We start from the raw sequence: 20,319 nt of genomic DNA on the forward strand, positions 1-20,319 counted from the left end.
GTCCACATCCATCTTGGATCTACCTCAATTTTTTGTCTATATCCTAAAATGATAGAAAAAAAAATAGATGGACGGTGTGGATAAGACCCATACGTGACATTGGCCACTCAGAGATCATGCCCGTCCCTACATGGAGATAGGCTGGGGCAGGAAGCAATCGAAATCGGATTACGTACTGAGTAACTTAGTACGGTCTTATCATGCTCGGTAAACTCAGTTGGCCCCACCGTGAATGTATGTATTCTATTCACGCCGTCCATCCGTTTTTTCATATAATTTAAGGCGTTGAACTCAAAATTGAAGAATATCCAAAGATCAAGCATATCTTACTACTAGAAACAGTGGGAATAATGATTTCCACCGTTGAAACCTTATTAGGCCCCATGGTGATGTTTATTTGTCATTCAAACTGTTTAAACAATCTTACAGACATGGATGAAGGGAAACATAAAAACAAGCTTGATGCAAAACTTCCGTGGTCCCCAAGAATTTTTCAACAATAGACCTTTAATTCACATTGTTGCTTATGGTGTGGCCCATTTGAACATTGGATATACTTCATTTTTTATCTAGAATTCTAAAATTATCCTATAAAATGGATGTACCGAGTGGATAAAATACATAAATCATGATGAACCTCACAAAGTTTACTCAGGACGCAATCCACGTCCGTACCATATGAGACCAATCGGTTCAAAAATCCCCAAAACGCAGTTAATCTTCAAATGACCACAGTACCCCTTCAAATCCTTCCCGGCGGCAGTTGTCTTCCCGCGAGGCAATATCTTCGATTGCCGGTCCGAAGATGCCTTCGTGTGGATTCTCCCACATTATCAGTTTCTCCGTCTTATAAAGTAAAAACTTTGATACCATGAAAGCGTGCGGTGGCTGATACATAGGCACTTAGAAATTGTAAATATGTCATAAAATAAATTAAAATGAACTGTTCAAAATATAAATTAGAGCTTAGATGTACGAACAACAAAAAATAAAAATATTTTGATTGTGTAATAATCAGATTGGTGGACATTTTATTAAACGGTTGAAATGAAAAGAATCCATTGGTCCTATTTCAGCAAACTAGCGTCCACAAATCAGAAGTTATGATTCGTCAACCATTCTAATTTTTGCGTTTATAAATTGGTCAATTAGCATTCCAATATTTAGACGGTTTAATTTAGTTAATGTATAATTCTTATACAAATTTTAAGTGCCTGCATATCAAGCTATCAAATAACTCTTCCTTTCCATTGGGAGAGCGGATTAGGTGAGGCACGGGTAACCATTTAGCGGGCGGGGCACTGATGGTTGCCCCACCTTATTGTATATGTTGTATATTCATGTCATCCATATGTTTTTCCATATCATTCTAAGTATACATCATAAAAAATTTGAAGCAGATCCAGAGCTTAGGTGAACCACACCACGGGAAAATAGTGTTATTGGTTGCCCACCGTAAAAAAGAAAAAGTTATAAATTCCTCATTAATGTTTATTTTCTATCCAAGATGTTGATAAGGTTACAAAGACCTGAATGAATGGAAAAACAAATAGCAGGTTGATCTAAAACTTCAGTGGCCCCAAGAAGTTTTTAATGGTGAAAATTCAATCCCTACTGTGTGGCCCAATTGAAATTTGGATCTTCCTTAGTTTTGGGATTATGCCCTAAAATGATCTAAAAAAATGGATGGACGGCGTGGATATACAAAACATACATCAAGGTGGGCCTCCCCCACTAAGCTGTTACCGCTGCCTTACCTAATCCGCGCCCTCTTTTTTTTTTGGGTGCGTGTTATTCCACTGAATCTTTATTTAACAAAAAATAATAATGATAATAATAAATAGTACAAAATGACGTTTTTTAATTATTTTTAAAATGACGTTTTTAAAAAAATATATTTTAATCCCACCTACAATAATTTACCGAATGAAATGTTTGTCTTCGCTCTCCATGATAAAACCCCCCCCTGAAATCTAGGCATCTCAATCTCCGTCGTTTCCACATACATCTCCCGAATCCAGACGCATCGAAAGCCTCTCTCCTCCTTCCCAATTCTCAAGGTAAGCTTTCTTTCGATTTGCTTCTTCCAATCTCCCCAATTCAGAATCGGATTTTGCGTTCTCTGAATTCTCTTTTCAAGGTCTAATCTACTGATACACTGATTTCTTCTCTGGATATCTAATTCATTTCACGGCAGAATTTTCATTTCGTGAGATTTTTGGGGAAGTATATGAGGATTTCTGCAATTCCCAAGCGTTAGATTATCTCAGTTTCCCGTTTCATGAGCTTTCCAGAAGCTTTTTTTGAGTACAGATTGGCTGCGTTTGGATGGGGCCGCGTTAAAATAAATCACGATTTTTGGAATTTCCAATCTGAATATGAAAGAACTGTTTCTTTCAATCCAACACAAGAGAGGCCTCTTTTGCAATTTTTGGGAATTCTACTACTGCTGAAATGGACACAAATCAAACGCAGTCTTGCGGATACCTGAATTCCGCTGATGGATTTTCTTTTAATTTTCTCCAAGCTTTCATTTTATTTTTTTAGGACGGCGGTTGCTTTTAAATTCTTCTCTGAATTCCAAAAATTCGTGGACTTTCATTGTTTGGATCTTTTCAGTAGCATCTGCAGATATGTTCATCGGTTTTCCATTTATGAATATTTTCAGTGGCATTTGGTTTTCTTCTAAGAATCAACTAAAATTTTGATACATCCTTAGCTTTTCAGGAGCTTTTGAGATTATCAGCTTTACTGTTATTCAAATCCATGACAGATTTTTGTGTTTGTAGTAGCTGTTTTTTTAATTATTATTTTATTATTATTTTTTTATGTTTCAAGTGAAATCGGTGATTCTATGATGATATGTAAATTTGTCCTTTTAGAGGCTCTTCCACAAGCACTTGAGACTAGGATCGGCGATTTCATGTTCCTGTCGACGAATTCATTTGCAACATGCAGAATTCACATCTGATTCTATTATCTCTCTTGATGGTGGCATTTCTGCAGCTTCTCTGAAGCCCTGTAACTAGATTAACCAAGTTTCAGGTTGATTCTTTCTTGTAGAAGTGTGAGGAGAGCTGAGGATTTGCAGACATGGCGACCGGAACGGTTCCAGCTTCAGTTTCTGGTCTGAAGACCAGGGATCATGGTTTCAGCTTTGTGAAAAGCGTAGATTTCATGAAGGTGAGATGCTTGCCTAACTCTCAGAGGATTGGGTCCCGAAGAGAGAAGTTCCTGGTGATAAGGAATTCGAACCCAGGTCCGGAGACTGTTGAATTGAAGCCTGCTTCAGAAGGAAGTCCTCTCCTAGGTATATAATTTCCTACATCTTTTAAGATTGTCTTTTTCCTTTTTCCTAGTTGTTTATTTGAATTTGTTATATCAACGTGATCATCGCTGAGTAGAAGTGTTGAAGGTCTCTGTTTAATTTCATCATCATCATCTTAGCCTTCTCCCAATTAATTGGGGTCAGCCACATGAATCCTTTTCCACCATTCCACTCTATCAAGGGCACTGTTTAAATTACAGGTTGAATATTGTCATATTCACTATATTTCAGAATCAGTGTACTTTATGCGAATTTTGGGATCCTATTGAATTCTACAGTTCCTTTTTTTTTTTGTTGGTTTAGGGCGTGTTTGGATGCTTTGTTGAACTGAACTAAAACAACCCAATTCAGTATAGAAGAAATCACATGAAATGCAGGTGCTGCCATTCTGAATTGTAAAGATGATCACACGAATGTTTTAAAAACTGAACTGAAGGTCAAACCAGTGAAGCTGATGCATTGTTCCAACTGGTTCAATCTCTGTTCGAACCATGACACCATCATCATGTCATAAATAGTATACTTTTGTGAAAACAAATGGTTCAAACCTATGTTCGAAACTTGGAAAAAAAAAAAAACTCAGCTCAACTGAGCTGATTTGGTCATGACTCGGTCGAGACGTGAAAAAACTTGATTTGGTCACTACTTGATCAAGACTCGGTTGACTTGACTTGACAAAACTCAATAAACTTGATAGAACTTAAACCTGACTCACCAGATCTACAAATTGATAAATTTTAAACATTAAATATTAGCAAGTTTTGGTGTTCATGCTCGAAAAACTTGACCGAGTTACTCAACTCAACTCAACAGGCTTTCGAGTTTAGTCAAGTTTGGTTCAAACCGATTAACTGACAGTTCATACTTGTTTGTACAGGTTCCACTGTCGGTTCACCATGGTTCAGTCGAATTTTAGTGCTTTTTGAGTCCTAGGGCAGTTTGATTAAAACCAAACTAAAAAGGGCTCCAGTGCTGGTTGGACCTGGCTGGATTGGATGGTCCGGTCTAGTTTTTAAAACACTGGACCAAACCCATTATTCCATCTGTATGTTTCAACTTTCAAGTTAGACCTGAAATGGTGATGATTTTTTTTATTTTTTATTTTTTATAATTTGGGAGCTTGGTCATTTCCACATTATTGAACTGAATTATTGCAATTCAATTGAGCATCCAAATGCAACTTTCATTGTTTTGGAGGCTCTATGTTCAGTTTTTCTAGAAATTCTTATCATTCTCAACTTTGTATTGCTTACACTTTTCCTTTGCGAACAGATAAACCTGTTTGGCTAATTCCTTTGTTAGAATTTGGTGAATTTTTATCTCGTAATTGCTCATTTTCTTTCAAAGGTTGCTTAACATTTTATTAAAGAAAACTAGATATATAAAAGGGAGATATCTCCAATCCAAAGTGATTGGAGCTCGATCCCAAAACTAGCCAAACCATCAGCAGCCCCAATTCCTTCCCTACAAAGAGGAACAAAGGATATAGAAAGGATGTATCTCCTTTCCCCAAGTCCTCCCTCCATTATGCCAGTCTCCATGGGTGTGACTCTTCAAAGAAGGCCCATTTTCCATTTTTATGTCATTAAAGCCTCTTCAACTCTCTCGCTCTCTTTCCCTCCCACCCCAATAAGAAAAACCCTACCCCCCCCCCCCACCCACGCGGAGTCTCTCTCTGGGCTTTTTTGTTTTGAAAAAGAGAAGAAAAAGAAGAACAGTATTGGAACCAGAGGTGTGCTGTTTTTTTTTTTTTTTTTGAAGATTTTATTTTTCCAAAGGAAAAAAAAAGAAAAGAAAAGAAAAAGAAACAAGATACAAAACGAAAAGAAATGAGAACTAAAACTAAAAAACAACAAACCAGCCCCTTGATTTGATTTGATGCTCTCTTTCTCTCTCTCTAAACTATCAATCTACGGGGACGCATAGTGGGCTAGGTTGCCATGGGCCATTGGATCCAAAGCCTATGGCCTATCTCTCTATTTTCTTTTCCTGGCTGAACTAATTGAGGTGTGCCAGAACCAGGACGAGTACGTCAACACATCTTGCCCTGACCTAGACAAAAAGCGAGCAGATTCGAGGTGACTTGTCCTGAAATGGGAAGATTTGAACCAAGACGGGACCGAATTGGGGGTATTTTTGTAGCGAGGATGTGAGCCAGACCAGTTTTGATTGAAACTAATATGACTCAGCTGAAACTGAGTTGTATAGGATGATATTTAAACCATGCTCATAAGTTACAACTTACAAGCATAGTGTCAAATCTCGTTCTTGGCAATTTCTCAACCCTGAAATTTCTCAGGAGAGTTTCAAATTTCAAGGTTTTTCTTGGGATATAATCGGGAGCATCACCAAAAATAAAAATATTTATCACAAATTTATAAATAAATTTAAATTATATATATATATATATATATAAGGCTTAGATGATGATGATATTTATATAAAAATTCTGTAAGGTTTTTTCTATTTTTCAAGTTAATATTGCTATATTATTGAGATAAAAACGCAATATTTTAAAATCCGCCAGTATTTTGAAAATTTCGTGATAATATCGTTCATTGGATTTTTTGCAATATTATCACGAGATTTTCAAAATCTCAGAGATATTTGTCACACTGCTTACAAGGTATCATCCACGAATTAAAGATGAAATACCCAGATTTCCAATCTTTCCACTTTAAGCCACAAATACTATTCTCCAAAACTATTTTATTACACGTTCTGCTCAGCACCATTGCCACCATAAAAAACCTAGCGGGGATCCACTGATTAGGACCTAGAAGGAATCCACTGAAAAACACCCTATAATCCATCTCCTCAGTTTGATTCCAAAAGCTGTCCTTCTCATCACATATTTGAGGAGGTCCTGATCAACATAATCATATGCTTTCCTGATGTTCAATTTGCATACAGTTCTTGGTCCTTTTGGCTGATAATCATAGTCAATGCATTCATTGCCTGCTAATGTCTTCTCCAAGATCTGCATGCCCATTATAAAGTCAACCTGAGTAAAGGAGATAACCATCAGTTACCCTCGTCAGTCCTAATGGATATTGAATTCTGGCAGAGAGAATTTCTATGGAATTCAGATCGGAATAAAAAATAATATTAACTGGGAAAGTGTTTGCAAGCCCTTTGCATGAGGTGGGCTGGGTCTTCATTTGCTGTGTATTACTAACCAAGCATTCCTAATGAAGGTGGGATGGAGAATTCTATAGGAAGAAAATTCCCTTTGGGTGCAATGCATGAAGGAAAATTATCTCCAGAAAACTGATTTCTTCTCGTGTTACCTGAATGTGAATTCCTTGTTTGTCTGGAAATGGATTCTTTCAGTAAGAGAGGATTTAGCTAAAGGATGTTCTTGTCTAGTAAGAGAAGGTAAAGTAGCATTCACTTTTGGGATTATATTCGGTGTGGGAATTCTCTCCTCCTGCCAGCTACCAACCAGAACATGCCTGTAATTGATCATGTTACTGTCATCAAGATCTTATGCACTTGGAAATAATGGAGTGGAATGAAGAAGTTATCAAGGGGCTATGGCGCAACGGAACAGCTAGTTGCATCCTGCAAGACTCCAATTGACCCTGACCCTGGACTAACCAAAGAATCTGGAGCCTTACGTTGTCTGGGTCATTCACGGTAAAATCAGCTTGTCAAGCCCTGTCGTCTAACATCCAGACTCATATGCAGGATAATCTTGCTGGTCTGTGAAAGTTAATATGGTCCTACCCTGTGCCTCCAAAAGTCAAATTCTTCTTCTGGGTAGCAGTCCAGAGAGTTGATACATAGGATGTCCTTCTAAGGAAAAACATTCCAACGAGTAGCATTTGTGTGCTTTGCAGCAATGCCACGGAAATCAACTCTCATGTTTTTATGTGTGCAGTTACAGCCGCTATCTGGAATTTCTGTTGGCTACTTTCTCAGTATCATCCATGACATTGGAGTCCATACCCCAAACCCTTTGGCCTGGAATTCTACCAAGTCGGGGTTCAGCCACATTCCGGTATTATGGAGGCTTTATTCCCATCCATGATCTCTCACGTGTGGCTGGGCTAAAATGGGAGTATCTTCCGTAATACAACCATTTCAACCCATCCCTTGAGATATTTGCTGAATATTGCAATCATATGAGCCCAAAATTGGTGAGTCACCACCATCAAATTCCTGCCCTACAATCTTGCCTTCAAGATACCATATCTTTGTTGTCCACTGTTGTTGCCTGTTAAATGGAAACCTGCCTATGTTTGGTCTCATGGGAGTATCTTCCATTATACAACCATTTCAACCCATTCCTAAAGATATTTACCACAGTGTGGCTGGGCTAAAATGGGAGTATCTTCTGGCTGGGCTAAAATGGGAGTATCTTCCGTAATGCAACCATTTCAACCCATTCCTTAAGATATTTACCACAGTGTGGCTGAATATTGCAATCAAATGAGCCCAAAATTGGTGAGTCACCACCATCAAATTCCTGCCCTACAATCTTGCCTTCAAGATACCATATCTTTGTTGTCCACTGTTGTTGCCTGTTAAATGGAAACCTGCCTCCGTTTGGTCTCATCAAATCAAGTTTTGATGGATCAGTGAATCATGTTGCCCACAAGGCGTGGGCAGAGGGGATCATTCAGGGCCACCTCAGCAAATGCATGGCTGCCTTCTCCATACATCTGCAATCATGTTCTGCGCTAATAGTGGAAAGCTTTGCCCTAGTCCTGGGAATCCAGCTAGCTGAAAGACTCAGGAGGATTCCCTTCTAACTATCCATGTTCTTCTTCTTCAGATCTCAACAAGCTCGAGAGTGGCACCAATTCTGCGAAGGTGCCAGGTGCTGTTGTAAAGGATGCATAGATGAAGTGCATGCATGTCTTTAGAAAATGTAATGCTGCTGTGGATATTTTGGCCTCATTCACAGACAAAGATTATATAGAATGGCTAAACTGCACTCCTTTTGCTAAAGGTGTAATAGACTGTGACAGGTCCGCATGTACATATTGGAGGTCTACAGGTTGATGTCGGACCTTGGTTATATATAAATAAAATCCTCATCTATTACAGAAAAAAAAAAAAAAAGGAGATAGCGATCAGACTAATTTAAAAAAAAAAAAATGATGTAATTGTCGGGAGAACACAGGCTAGTCGAGTAGATAAGATTTTGGCAAGGATTTTATAAGGAATCCTGATAAGGCTGATGGGACAAAAGTCTTTATGCCCTAATGTTCCTTCCTTTCTCAGAATTGATGCAATAAATGGGGTCGCTAACTCCTTATTCACCCTCCCTGTTTCATAAAACTCTGCTGTGAATGCCATTATGTCTCTTAATTGCTCTTCAGGAAAGATATTTGTAAGCTTTGTCAAATGGAATTTTCTTTTATAATGTATGTTCCTACGTATGCAAAAGCAATAGAAGAGGTTGGATGGTTATTGAATGAAAATGTTTTGTAAGCCAACTTTGTTGCTTCTTTTGTTATTGATGGAATTTACTTACCAATGTTGCCTTTGCAAGCACTAGTATTTCTCTTCCTAACAAATTGTACTTTATCTGATGGAGCTTGTATTTCCTGTTGTAGTTCCTAGGCAGAAGTATTGTGAATCCTTACATAAGACTGTCAGGAGAAAAACTCGCACTGTGATGGTAGGAAATGTTGCTCTTGGTAGTGAGCATCCCATAAGAATTCAGACGATGACCACCAGCGATACTAAGGATGTTGCTGGAACTGTTGAGCAGGTTCAGTCATTTCCTTCATCTCCTGTTTTGGCAAATTGCTTCTGGAAACGTATTGTTTTCTGCTGTTCTCTATATGCTACAACCCATGTGACAAGGACCTTGCACCTCAGCACAAGCCTTTGGACAGTACTGCCAAATGCCTATTACGAACTCCACTATGACTAATAATAATGAGGAAGCTTATGCGTGCACATAGACATGCATCCATACAAATATCTAAGTTAAAATTTCGATTTTCTGTGGTATTTATATGACAGTCAGTTGATTCAGACCACCTAGAACATCTTTGTCTTTGTATAACGTACATACAACAACAGTTCTTAAATTACAGATCAGGGACATGCTACCCCTATGCAGCACATGGCTAACAATTATGCTATGTGGTGAATGGTGCACTCATTTTCATTCAAGGGCCCAATAATCTGACCAATATGGGTTCACTTTCACAGGCTAGTTATGAACCAAAGAAATGTTGTAGTGGAGGACTTGTCATCATGGGGTAAATTGCAGGGAATTCTGGTGATTGGACAGCATTTGGTAATGCCTTTCTTTGCAAGCCAAAATGACAACACACATATCAGTTGAGAAATCTGTTTCGGTGAAATGAAACAGCACCAGGATTCACTTTGTTATAGTGTTATCCAATTAGACATAATTTTGTTTTTGTATTTGATTCAAGATAATGAGCAGTTTGAAATGATATTGCTAGGTAATGAGAATAGCTGATAAAGGAGCAAATCTCGTTAGGATCACAGTTCAAGGGAAGAAAGAAGCAGATGCTTGTTTTGAAATAAAGAACACCCTTGTCCAGAAAAAGTAAGCCTTGAATCTTCTATGCTTTGAGCATTTAAAAGGAATTTATCTCCCACAATTTTCTAAGTTGTATCACACTTACCCTGTTTATGCAGCTATAATATTCCTCTGGTGGCAGACATTCATTTTGCTCCTTCAGTCGCTTTGAGAGTTGCTGAATGTTTTGACAAGATTCGTGTCAACCCAGGAAATTTTGGTATGTCTACTTCCCCTTTCATTTGTATTTCTGAATGTGTACTAGTCATCAGCTATTCATAGATCATTGGCTTCCTTCACTCACTGAAACAGCTGCTTGCAGCTGACAGGCGAGCCCAATTTGAGCAGCTGGAGTACACAGAAGATGATTATCAGAAGGAGCTTGAGCATATTGAGCAGGTCAAATCACTCATTTAGTTTCGGTTGGAGTTTATGGCACACAAAATGCACACAAAATGCACTTTTATTTTATGCTTTAATAATGCATAGTTTTGACAATTCAAAAACTAATTGCATGCAAAATTTTGCCCGACAACTCTCACTACGTATATCGTACATATATTGAGCTGGTCGAGCACACAAAATGCACTTTTATTTTATGCTTTATGCATGATGGAAAATGAATATCCCACTATAGAATAAAAGCTCTTGACAGCTAAAGCAGTTGTCTGGGTTCAATAGTGACCCCATACATTCTAACGTCTCACTGAAAAGTGAAAAGTAATTACAAAACAAGATCTAGATGCGAAGCTATGACAGCACTGCTAATAAATTGTGACAACATGGCTTCACACAGGAAGAGATCCAATGGTGCATATTGTTTGCAATCAACATGGTTTTTGGTTGACAAGACGAGGGTGGGTGTAAACACGAAGCTAGATTTATGCATGGGTGCTTTAGAATCTAAAGGATTTAAAAATAGTTAGACTAAAACAAAGTTTATGGAGTGCAATTTTAGTAACAATAGGAGTAAAACGCGGAATTATTTAAGATTGCTGACCAAAAAGTTTCCCTACTTTCGATACCCTGGGTCAATATTTCATGAGTGGAGAGATTGAGAAGGATGTTGCCCATAGAATTCAAGCTAGGTGGAATAAATGGAGATGTTTCTAGAGTTTTATGTGATTGTTGTGTACCACTCAAAACCGAAATGGAAATTTTATAGGATAGCTATAAGACTAGCTTTTCTTTATGGAACAAAATGTTGGGCAGTTAAAGGAACAACATGTTCATAGAATAAGTTTAGCCGAAATGAGGATGTCGAGATGGATGAATGGCAAGAGGAAGGATAGAATCATAAATGCATGCATTTGAGGGAACTTAGGAGTAGCATCAATAAGTAATAAAATGAGGGAAAGTCGACTTAGGTGGTCTGTTCATGTGCAATGGAGACCAAGAACCATGCCATTTAGGAGTAAGTTGGTACAAGCTGAAGACCCTAAAAGGGCAAGGGAAAGGTCCAAAAGGACGTGAATGGAGGAAGGAAGAAAAGACTTGAAGACCTATGGTCTAACTGAAGGTATGGCCCATGATAGAGTCAAATGGTGGAACATGATTCATGTAGCTGACCCAATTAATTGTGATAAGGCTTAGTTGATGATGGTGGTGGTGGTGATGGTTGCATGTCTAATGATACTATTGTCAATGTGGTCGTTAGTTGAGAACCCTGCACCATCACTGTCATCAACTTGCTCAGAAGCTCATGAATCTTGTTGTTGACTTTTGTGTTTTTCTTCTTTCATCTTCTTGTGTATATTTCCCCACTAAGTGTTTGCATACTTGGTTAGATGTATCTAGGCTTAGAGACAGTGACCCTTGGATGTATATAAACTTGATTAGATGGCATATTCACATGTCAGCCTTTTATGGTTTTTTCGCACTGAATTTGTTATTGATTGCCTTGGTAAATAGGTTTTCTCTCCATTGGTTGAGAAATGTAAAAAGTATGGAAGAGCAATGCGCATTGGAACGAATCATGGAAGCCTTTCTGACCGTATCATGAGCTACTATGGTGATTCTCCAAGGGGAATGGTAAATTTCTAGGCCCTCCCATTCTGTAAAGCCTTTTGAGCTTGCGTTCACACTTTTCTTGTAACTCCTTCCAATATTCATTGTTGTTGATGTCATGCTTGTCCATTATCTTGAAACAGGTTGAATCTGCTTTTGAATTTGCAAGGATTTGCCGGAAGTTGGACTTCCATAATTTTGTCTTCTCAATGAAAGCAAGCAACCCAGTGATCATGGTTCAAGCATACCGTTTACTTGTTGCAGAAATGTATGTTCAAGGGTGGGATTATCCCCTGCACTTGGGAGTTACAGAAGCTGGTGAAGGTGAAGATGGACGGATGAAGTCTGCAATTGGCATTGGAACCCTTCTTCAGGTATTTGTTCTCTGTATTTATTTATTTTTTGAATGATGACGTTTTATTAATAAGCCCCAAAAAAGCAATGTACAAACAAAAGGAGGGTGACGAGAAGTCATTTACAAGAGCATTGAGGATGATCCTCTACAGTTCTCATTAAACTTGTGGGATCCACATGCCTACCCAATGAGGTTTTCCTGGACCCAGCTAAACTTATCATCCCTTTGCAACACTGTCAGAAAACACTATTTTTTTGCTCCTTCCAAATTGACGAAAGCCAGCTAGCAAAGCAAGAAACTGTACCACTTTCTTCTTCCTATTTAGGCATTTTCCTTCCCATGCCTTGAAATTATCAATGGAACTAGGCATCACCTGTGAGACATTGAAAAGAGCAAGGACCAGGTCCTAGATGAAGCTAGGAGAAGCCAGAGAACATAAATAAGTGGTTTACTAATTTCGAATCCTTAAGGCATAGAAGGCACACAGTTGTAATCACCATGTCTCTATTCATTACATGATCTATCATTAGAATTTTGTTTCTCCCAATAATCCTGGCAAACACCATAAGCATTCAGCGAAGCATGATAGGACCACAGCTGAGTTGTTGGGATTTTCCTCTGTCTAACATCTTCCCCCACAATAGAAGCATAGAAGGATCTGAAAGCTCTCCACCATTTTCTTTCCTCCACATACATTTATTAGGATTCTGGACTGACGGTCAAGTTGTAATAAGCTAAATAAGCTAACAACTCAAATTCAGGGTCCGAATTTTTTCATGCTATTAACCGACAACTGTTCAAATCCTCAAAGTTGGTTGGCAGGATGAATTCAAGTATCATCAAAGGTAATTTAAGTGATCAACTGTAATTTTATTAGTCTCTGGATTTATTATACATGGCTGTTATTTGAATACGGATTCTAACCTCACCAGGCTGTATTTACTGTAGACTGTATTTTAGGCCAACAATGATTTCTTCCCATGGATGGGCGCATCTCTATGTGCATGATTTTACATATGGAATTCCACCTTTCTACTTGATACTAGATATTTTCGTACTATATATATATATATATATATATATATATATATATATATATATATATATATATATATATGGGAAAAGGTACTATGTGCTCGACCTCACGAGTCCGTCCCATGAGGTTGAGCTGTGTGGGCCCCACCGTGATGCGTTTCGAAAATCTACCCCATCAGTCAGATGCACCATTCCATCGTGGGCCTAGGTCTCAAAAATCAAGTCAATCCGTGACTTGTGTGGGCCACACCACATACAGAAGTGGGGAGGGGCCGTGCACCATTAAAACATTCATAATCAGTTTTTTGGGCCCACCGAGATGTGGTTTGCAAATCCAGCCCATCCATTATGTGTGTCCCACTTGGATGAGGGTTCAGACCAAGTTTCAGCAGCATTAAAAACTCAAGTGGGCCCCACCAAGTGCTTTTATATGTTTTAACGGTGTCTTCACATGATTTTAGATGGTATGGCCCACCTGAGTTCCGTATACGGCTGATTTTTGGTATATCCCATAATTTAGAGGGGACCCATCAAATGCACGGTGTTGATGGTCGACACGCATCACGGTGGGGCCCACACAGCTCGACCTCACGGGAGCTTATCGTGAGGTCGAGCGCATAGTACCTTTTCCCTATATATATATATATATAGAAAGAGAGAGAGAGAGAGAGGTATTCCATAGCGGTAACAGCCGTTACGTTCTCTTTCTTTCTAGTGAACTTGTATCGGCACTGTAGTGGACCATTACGGCCTTTAAGGGGAGCATAATGGGCTGCTACAGGGGCTGTAACGGCCTTTACATGTCATTTTCTTCCGTTACGGCCTTTACGACCCTGTAACGTGTAACGACTGCCACCATTACCTTTACATATAGCCTTTACGGCACACCATGTTGTCAAGTGGTTGTAGTAAAATTGGTCCACTTCATTTGATGTACAGGATGGCTTGGGGGATACAATCCGTGTTTCCCTCACTGAACCACCAGAAGAGGAGATTGATCCTTGCAAAAGATTAGCCAATCTTGGCATGCAAGCTTCAAATCTTCAGAAGGGAGTGGTAGGCTTCTTAACAAATCTCTAAATTTCCCAATTCTAAAGTGCTTCGAATTCCAATTCTTTTATTTTTGAAACCTCTATCAACTTGCACCTGGTGTCATTTTTTTAACAGGCACCATTTGAAGAAAAGCACAGACGTTATTTTGATTTCCAGCGTAGAACTGGTCAATTACCAGTTCAGAAGGAGGTTAGTTTCTGTTTAACTCTGGCCATTGGATATTGATTACCGTTTAGTGCTCTGGTTGTTCTATCAGCTTTCTAAGACTTTTGATCAATATCTGATTTGAATACAGGGCGACGAGGTGGACTACCGAGGAGCTCTACATCGTGATGGCTCTGTTCTTATGTCTGTATCTCTGGACCAGTTAAAGGTAATTCTTATATTGATATTTCCCTTAGGTCATGTTTGTGAACATGGATTCTAGGCTAAACAATAGAAAATGAAAAGCGTTCCTTTGATGTGACAATTTGTGTTGTTTGGATAGCAAAGAACATGGTGGATTCCAGCAAACAATCATTAATTTGAATCCAAGGATTTAGGTAACTTTGTGAGAGAAATATGAAACTTACTATCAAAACAAAAATTTTATAATTGACATCCATGATTCAATAGTTCTTATGGAATCATCATTGGATAATTGTTTTTTTCTGTCTTTTCCCTTGGATTCCATGTATCCAAACATGCTCTCATGCTATTTATTCCTGTAACACCTTTCTAGTTTTGTTGACATATAGGACGGGAATAACCTGTTTCTGGGTTTTGTTCAATTTGATTGAAATTGATGGCATATGAAAGGCAGGATATGAGGGGTACAAAATTGCGAATGTGGTGGATTACAGTTTGGCTCACACAGCAGATTGAATAGCTGATAGCGCATGCCATATGTTTCATGGGTCCTGATCTAGTGCAAATGTTTTCAGTATTATTATAGTGCAAACAAGTTGTGTGAACCCCACCATGATGTGTTCATGACATCCACTCTGACCTTCATGTGCGCCGTCCCTATTTTAGACACAGGCCCAAAAATCCGGCCAATCCATGACCCAGGTTTGCCACACAAGCAGGAACAATTGGAAGGGGGAGGTTGTACCCTCTCAAGTGTTCCCTATGGTGTGGCCTACCTGAGTGATGGATTGGCCTGATTTTTAGGTCCATGGCCAAACATGAGATGGCTTGCATGATGGTCAGAGTGGATGTCATCAACACATTATGGTGGAGCCCACATTCATCAAAACATTATGATGGGGCCATAGAGGTTTGCACCGCAGTTGTGGCAAGAGCATTTGCACCTTGATCATTTACCACATGCAGCAGTGTTCTGCAGTTCTAATGACCTGATTCTTTTGTTACTGTTATGGGTGGATCTTTGAGGATTGCCCTTCTAAGTTCCATCTTGCAGCATATTTGAAATGTCTTTGTTAATTAGTTTGGTAGATTCCCTTTTTATTTGCTTGCTCCTTGTGTTGACAAAGTTTCTTTACTTTATCAGACCCCCGAACTTCTCTACAAATCACTTGCAGCAAAGCTTGTGGTTGGCATGCCATTTAAGGTTTGTACTAACTCCTTGTGTGCAAGTAACATCTGTTATTGTGAAGTTAAAACTATTTTGTAATCAGGCCATGTTTAGCATTTTCATTAAAAACATTTGCATGGACTGCAGGATCTTGCAACAGTGGACTCAATCCTTGTAAGAGAGCTTCCTCCAGTTGAAGACGCTGATTCTGTGAGTATCTTACCTTAGTTTCCGTAAATTCAGTAAAAAGAAAAATCCCAATAAAATTCATTTTAGTGCTTCCACAAGTAAATAGCACAATTTCTCATTGAATATGTCTTGCACAGACATTTTTTTTGAAGGGTAGCCAAAATTTTTATTTAGAGAACAAAGGATGACAAGGCATCATCCTGAATACAAAGGAAGGGAGCATCCCTCAAGTACCTTTCAAAGGCCCAAAGAAACCCATCATCAGAAGAGACTTCAGCCAATTCAATTACATAGCTTTTACAAACACCACTTCTTGCACAGACTGTTCTGCACTCAAGTATCAGTAAATAGGGTGATTTTTAGTTCATATAGAGGTGACTTAAACTTCTCATCTGTTCAACGTTCAGAGGCTCACACTCAAAAGGCTGATAGATGTAAGCATGGGAGTTTTGACTCCTTTGTCGGAGCAGCTTACAAAGCCGTTGCCTAATGCCATGGTTGTTGTAAATCTAAAGGAACTGGCAACTGGTGCCCACAAGCTTCTACCAGAAGGTAGTTTGGTCTTTTCAATTTTTGTTAAGTTGGGAAATTTCATTTATGTAAATATATTTATTTCTTAAAGTATATTACATGCTGTACCTCACATCTCAGGCACCCGTTTGGTTGTATCTGTTCGTGGAGATGAGTCCCATGAAGAGCTGGACATCCTCAAAGATGTTGATGCAACGATGGTGCTACACAATCTACCAATTGGCGAAGAAAAGAATAGCAGAGTACATGCAGCGAGGAGGTAATGATCTTACTTGTGTTTTTGTGCTTGCTGTTACGAAGGGATATTCGTCTTGACTGTTATATGGTAGTGCATTTTCCTCCGATCTGGTTTTCTTTACCAATAGCCAATCTTGTAGTTTTGAAGCAACTATCATTCTTAGTAGTTACGAGATCTGTTTTACCTCTTTAATATGATTTCTCTGCTTGTCTGCAGGCTGTTTGAATATTTATCGGAGAATGATCTGAACTTCCCTGTGATCCACCACATACAGTTTCCTGAAGGGACACACAGGTAATAGCCAAATCCTATAACAGAGCTTGTTGAGTAAATGGCAGACAAAGGACATATTTTGAATTACCTAGGAAATGTAGCACCTGGAATGCTTTCCCGCTAAGGGTGGCAATGGGCCAGGTAGCCTGCCCAACCCAATGAGCCCAGACCAGCTTTGGGCCAGGCTTGGACCTACTAGCTTGCCTATGGGTTGGGCTTGGGCCTCGCATGCATGGCCCAATTAATTTTCAGGTTGGACTTCCTCAAATCATTTTACCATGACCTGGCCTGCCTAGTTCAGCCCAACCCAACATTATATGTACATGTGCTCTATCCTGCAAATAAGCCATTCCAATCCTTGGTTAGGCACCCAATCCATCTTGAATGTAGACTGTTGTGTTTCATTCTTCTAAAATGTTTATTTCTTTGTGTATATGTGGCCACTTGATCAATGAATAGATTAGGAACATTCAAGTGAGACAGGAATTTTATCAATTTTAGGGCTGCAATGGGTCAGGCCTGGGCCCAACCATGCCGGACTCGAGCTCGGCTCAGGCCGAGTCTTAGGTGTCAGACCAGGCCCGGTCTAAACTGGCCCATTGCCACCCCTCCCACCCACAAAAACAATTTTCTTCTCATTCCAATTTGTCCGTTTGGGCTTGTTTTCCATGCTTGTTCAGTTGAAAATGAAGTCACCAAAAACTGATTCAGGGAACTTCCAAATGCTGTCTTGGGTATTCCATGAGCAATATTATTTTCTACTCACTGCAATTCCTGCCTATTTACAGAGATGACCTCGTCATCGGTGCTGGTAGCAATGCCGGAGCTCTTCTGGTTGATGGCCTTGGTGATGGAGTATTCTTGGAAGCCCTTGGCCAGGATTTCGATTTTCTAAGAAACACATCGTTCAATTTACTCCAAGGCTGCAGAATGAGAAACACAAAAACGGTATATGTTTGTACTCAACACTCCAGTCAACAGCTGTTGACCTTGATGCATCTCTCAGTCTCACTGATGGTAGAAAAATGCACACTTGTTTGAATCTTCGTGTAGGAGTACGTCTCGTGCCCATCCTGTGGACGGACTCTGTTCGACCTCCAAGAGATAAGTGCTGAGATAAGAGAGAAGACGGCTCACCTGCCTGGTGTTTCGGTAATCCCTGGAGCCTTCCTGCACTCCAATAGAAGAGCATTGATTGACAACACGGTTTCCTCTGAACAAAAGCCTAAACAGTTTGTGGTCTTTTTATGGCAGATTGCGATCATGGGTTGCATTGTAAATGGGCCAGGAGAGATGGCAGATGCAGATTTTGGGTACGTAGGTGGTGCTCCTGGAAAGATTGACCTCTACGTTGGGAAGGTACGTGCTCTCTCCTGCTAAGCTGCATCATGATTTGAGCTTCTTTGATCAGTAAACAGATCAAATTACATGGGAAAATGAAGAAATATAATAGAAGATAAGAGAAGGAAACCACGTCATTTGGCCATCATTTGATGGTATGATGGGTTTGACAACACCAAGATGGATCACATCATTTATGTGATGCCTGTGTACCAGCTCCTCTCTCTCTCTCTCTCTCTCTCTCTCTCTCTCATTGATGAAAATGGTTCTGGTTGTGTTGTAGACGGTGGTGAAGCGAGCGATTGAAATGGAGCACGCGACTGATGCCTTGATTCAGCTGATTAAAGACCATGGCCGTTGGGTGGACCCTCCGTCCGATGAGTAGAATCTGTCGATACCTAATTGCTCCAGAAATAGCCTAGTTGAAGAAGCTCCGTTCAAGGATACATAGATCTTTAGAAATATCATCCTCAACAGAAAATTCAGACGGTGTAAACAGCAAGAAATTAAGGGAGATTTCCGCCATGGGAGCTGCTGACTGCAAGTTCTAGTGTATCATCTGTTCTTGAGGATATATGATTGGGAAATCAAACACCCACATCCGCATGAAGTTGTAGTTATTTTGAGTATAAAAATAATAAGAAAAACCAATATATTCTGATGAAATGCATATCTGCAGCAGCTTGGCATCGATTGCTGCGGCCGCCTAAGCCCATAACTAGTTCTACTGATGTTTAAATTCTTAAGCTCTGGTACCATGGACATAAATTGGAAATTTTCATTAGAACATGGGTCAAGAAACAGAATCCCATCTTCACAATCATTTCTTGCGTGTATGTGGCAACTTGTTTTATCCTAACCATCCAATCGACAGCCCAACAATGGATAGGCCACACCCCAGGATTGGATGATCATGACCATATGATGGTAATTTCATTCCATTGATGGATCATCACATGCTTTGATTCTGAACCGTCCTAGTGTGGGTGCAGCTTGGTAGTGGCCATGGTGGGGCCTGTTGGAAAGATTAGCTGGGATTGGCTTCATTCACAACGGAGGTGAAGCATATAAAGAGCATCTAGAAACAAAACAGGAGTCTACCATGTTGTATATGTGAAATCCACTCCGTTCATCAAGTGAGGACCATTATTTTGACTGTAGGGGTTGGGGTAGTACCCAATCCGTGCCATCTCTTAACGTTCTTCCATTTGCCTGGAGCGGAAGGTTGGATAGTGCTCCACAGGTTTTCATTTCGTACAAGTGGGGCACATGATTTCAGTGATCTAAACCATTGAATTGACTGTAACTCTCAATTGATGATGGCCCACGAAACGGAAAACCCCAAAGATGCAAAGATCCTTGCTGAATTATATTTGGGAAAGGATCGCAGGCTTTCGAACTTATGGTACTTGCCACGCGTTAGAACTGTGTGGCCCACCATGATTTGGCAATCCCATCCATTAGATGGTTCCCCAGTTTTAGAGCAAGATATCAAAATTCCAGCTTTAAGGTGCCCACCGGAGGCACCAGATTCCACACACACAAACGGATGTGATATTTTCCCATCGTATTTGGTATTTTTGTCATCCTGATGACTTTGGAAGAAACCGACAAACCCTAGACACTGAAGAAAAACTAGGATACTCTGGCAAATGCGATGAATGATACGCCGGCACTTATAAATACTTTGAGACTGCATAATTGGATACTACAGGCATTTGAAATAATTAAAGTGTCCACAATGTGGGTCCAAGTTTAGATGTATCATGTACCAAAAATTACACATTTGATTAGCTGACTATTCAGATTGGTGACATTTATTTTACCAATTTGATTGGTGTGTCGGAACCCCCATCAGCTCAAATTGCTGTGGGAGATGGTTGCCAATGATGCCTCTGTCCATGACATTTCATAACTCGAATCCGGCATGTGTCGCCAC

At 39.6% G+C, this 20,319-nt stretch overlaps 1 protein-coding gene across 2 annotated transcripts; it reads left to right on the top strand.

The window, feature by feature from the left end:
* Positions 1–1,902: 1,902 nt before the first annotated feature.
* LOC131240326 (4-hydroxy-3-methylbut-2-en-1-yl diphosphate synthase (ferredoxin), chloroplastic) lies at positions 1,903–19,046 on the top strand. 2 transcript variants are annotated; one of them, XM_058238460.1, is made up of 20 exons: positions 1,903–2,060; positions 3,064–3,310; positions 8,896–9,053; positions 9,763–9,869; positions 9,962–10,062; positions 10,165–10,241; positions 11,754–11,873; positions 11,993–12,223; positions 14,179–14,295; positions 14,407–14,481; positions 14,588–14,665; positions 15,785–15,844; positions 15,956–16,018; positions 16,405–16,549; positions 16,649–16,787; positions 16,983–17,060; positions 17,828–17,987; positions 18,093–18,191; positions 18,294–18,398; positions 18,664–19,046. In XM_058238460.1, the coding sequence occupies exons 2-20, from the start codon at positions 3,094–3,096 to the stop codon at positions 18,763–18,765; spliced, it is 2,232 nt and encodes a 743-aa protein (XP_058094443.1). In that variant the 5' UTR covers positions 1,903–2,060; positions 3,064–3,093; the 3' UTR covers positions 18,766–19,046. The 2 variants fall into 2 exon arrangements, with proteins under 2 accessions (XP_058094443.1, XP_058094444.1); XM_058238461.1 differs by lacking the exon at positions 1,903–2,060 and having other exon boundaries at positions 3,046–3,310.
* The last annotated feature ends 1,273 nt before the right edge of the window (positions 19,047–20,319 follow it).

This window comes from Magnolia sinica, chromosome 3 (genome assembly GCF_029962835.1).
Source record: "Magnolia sinica isolate HGM2019 chromosome 3, MsV1, whole genome shotgun sequence".
In the NCBI taxonomy this organism is placed as follows: domain Eukaryota; kingdom Viridiplantae; phylum Streptophyta; class Magnoliopsida; order Magnoliales; family Magnoliaceae; genus Magnolia; species Magnolia sinica.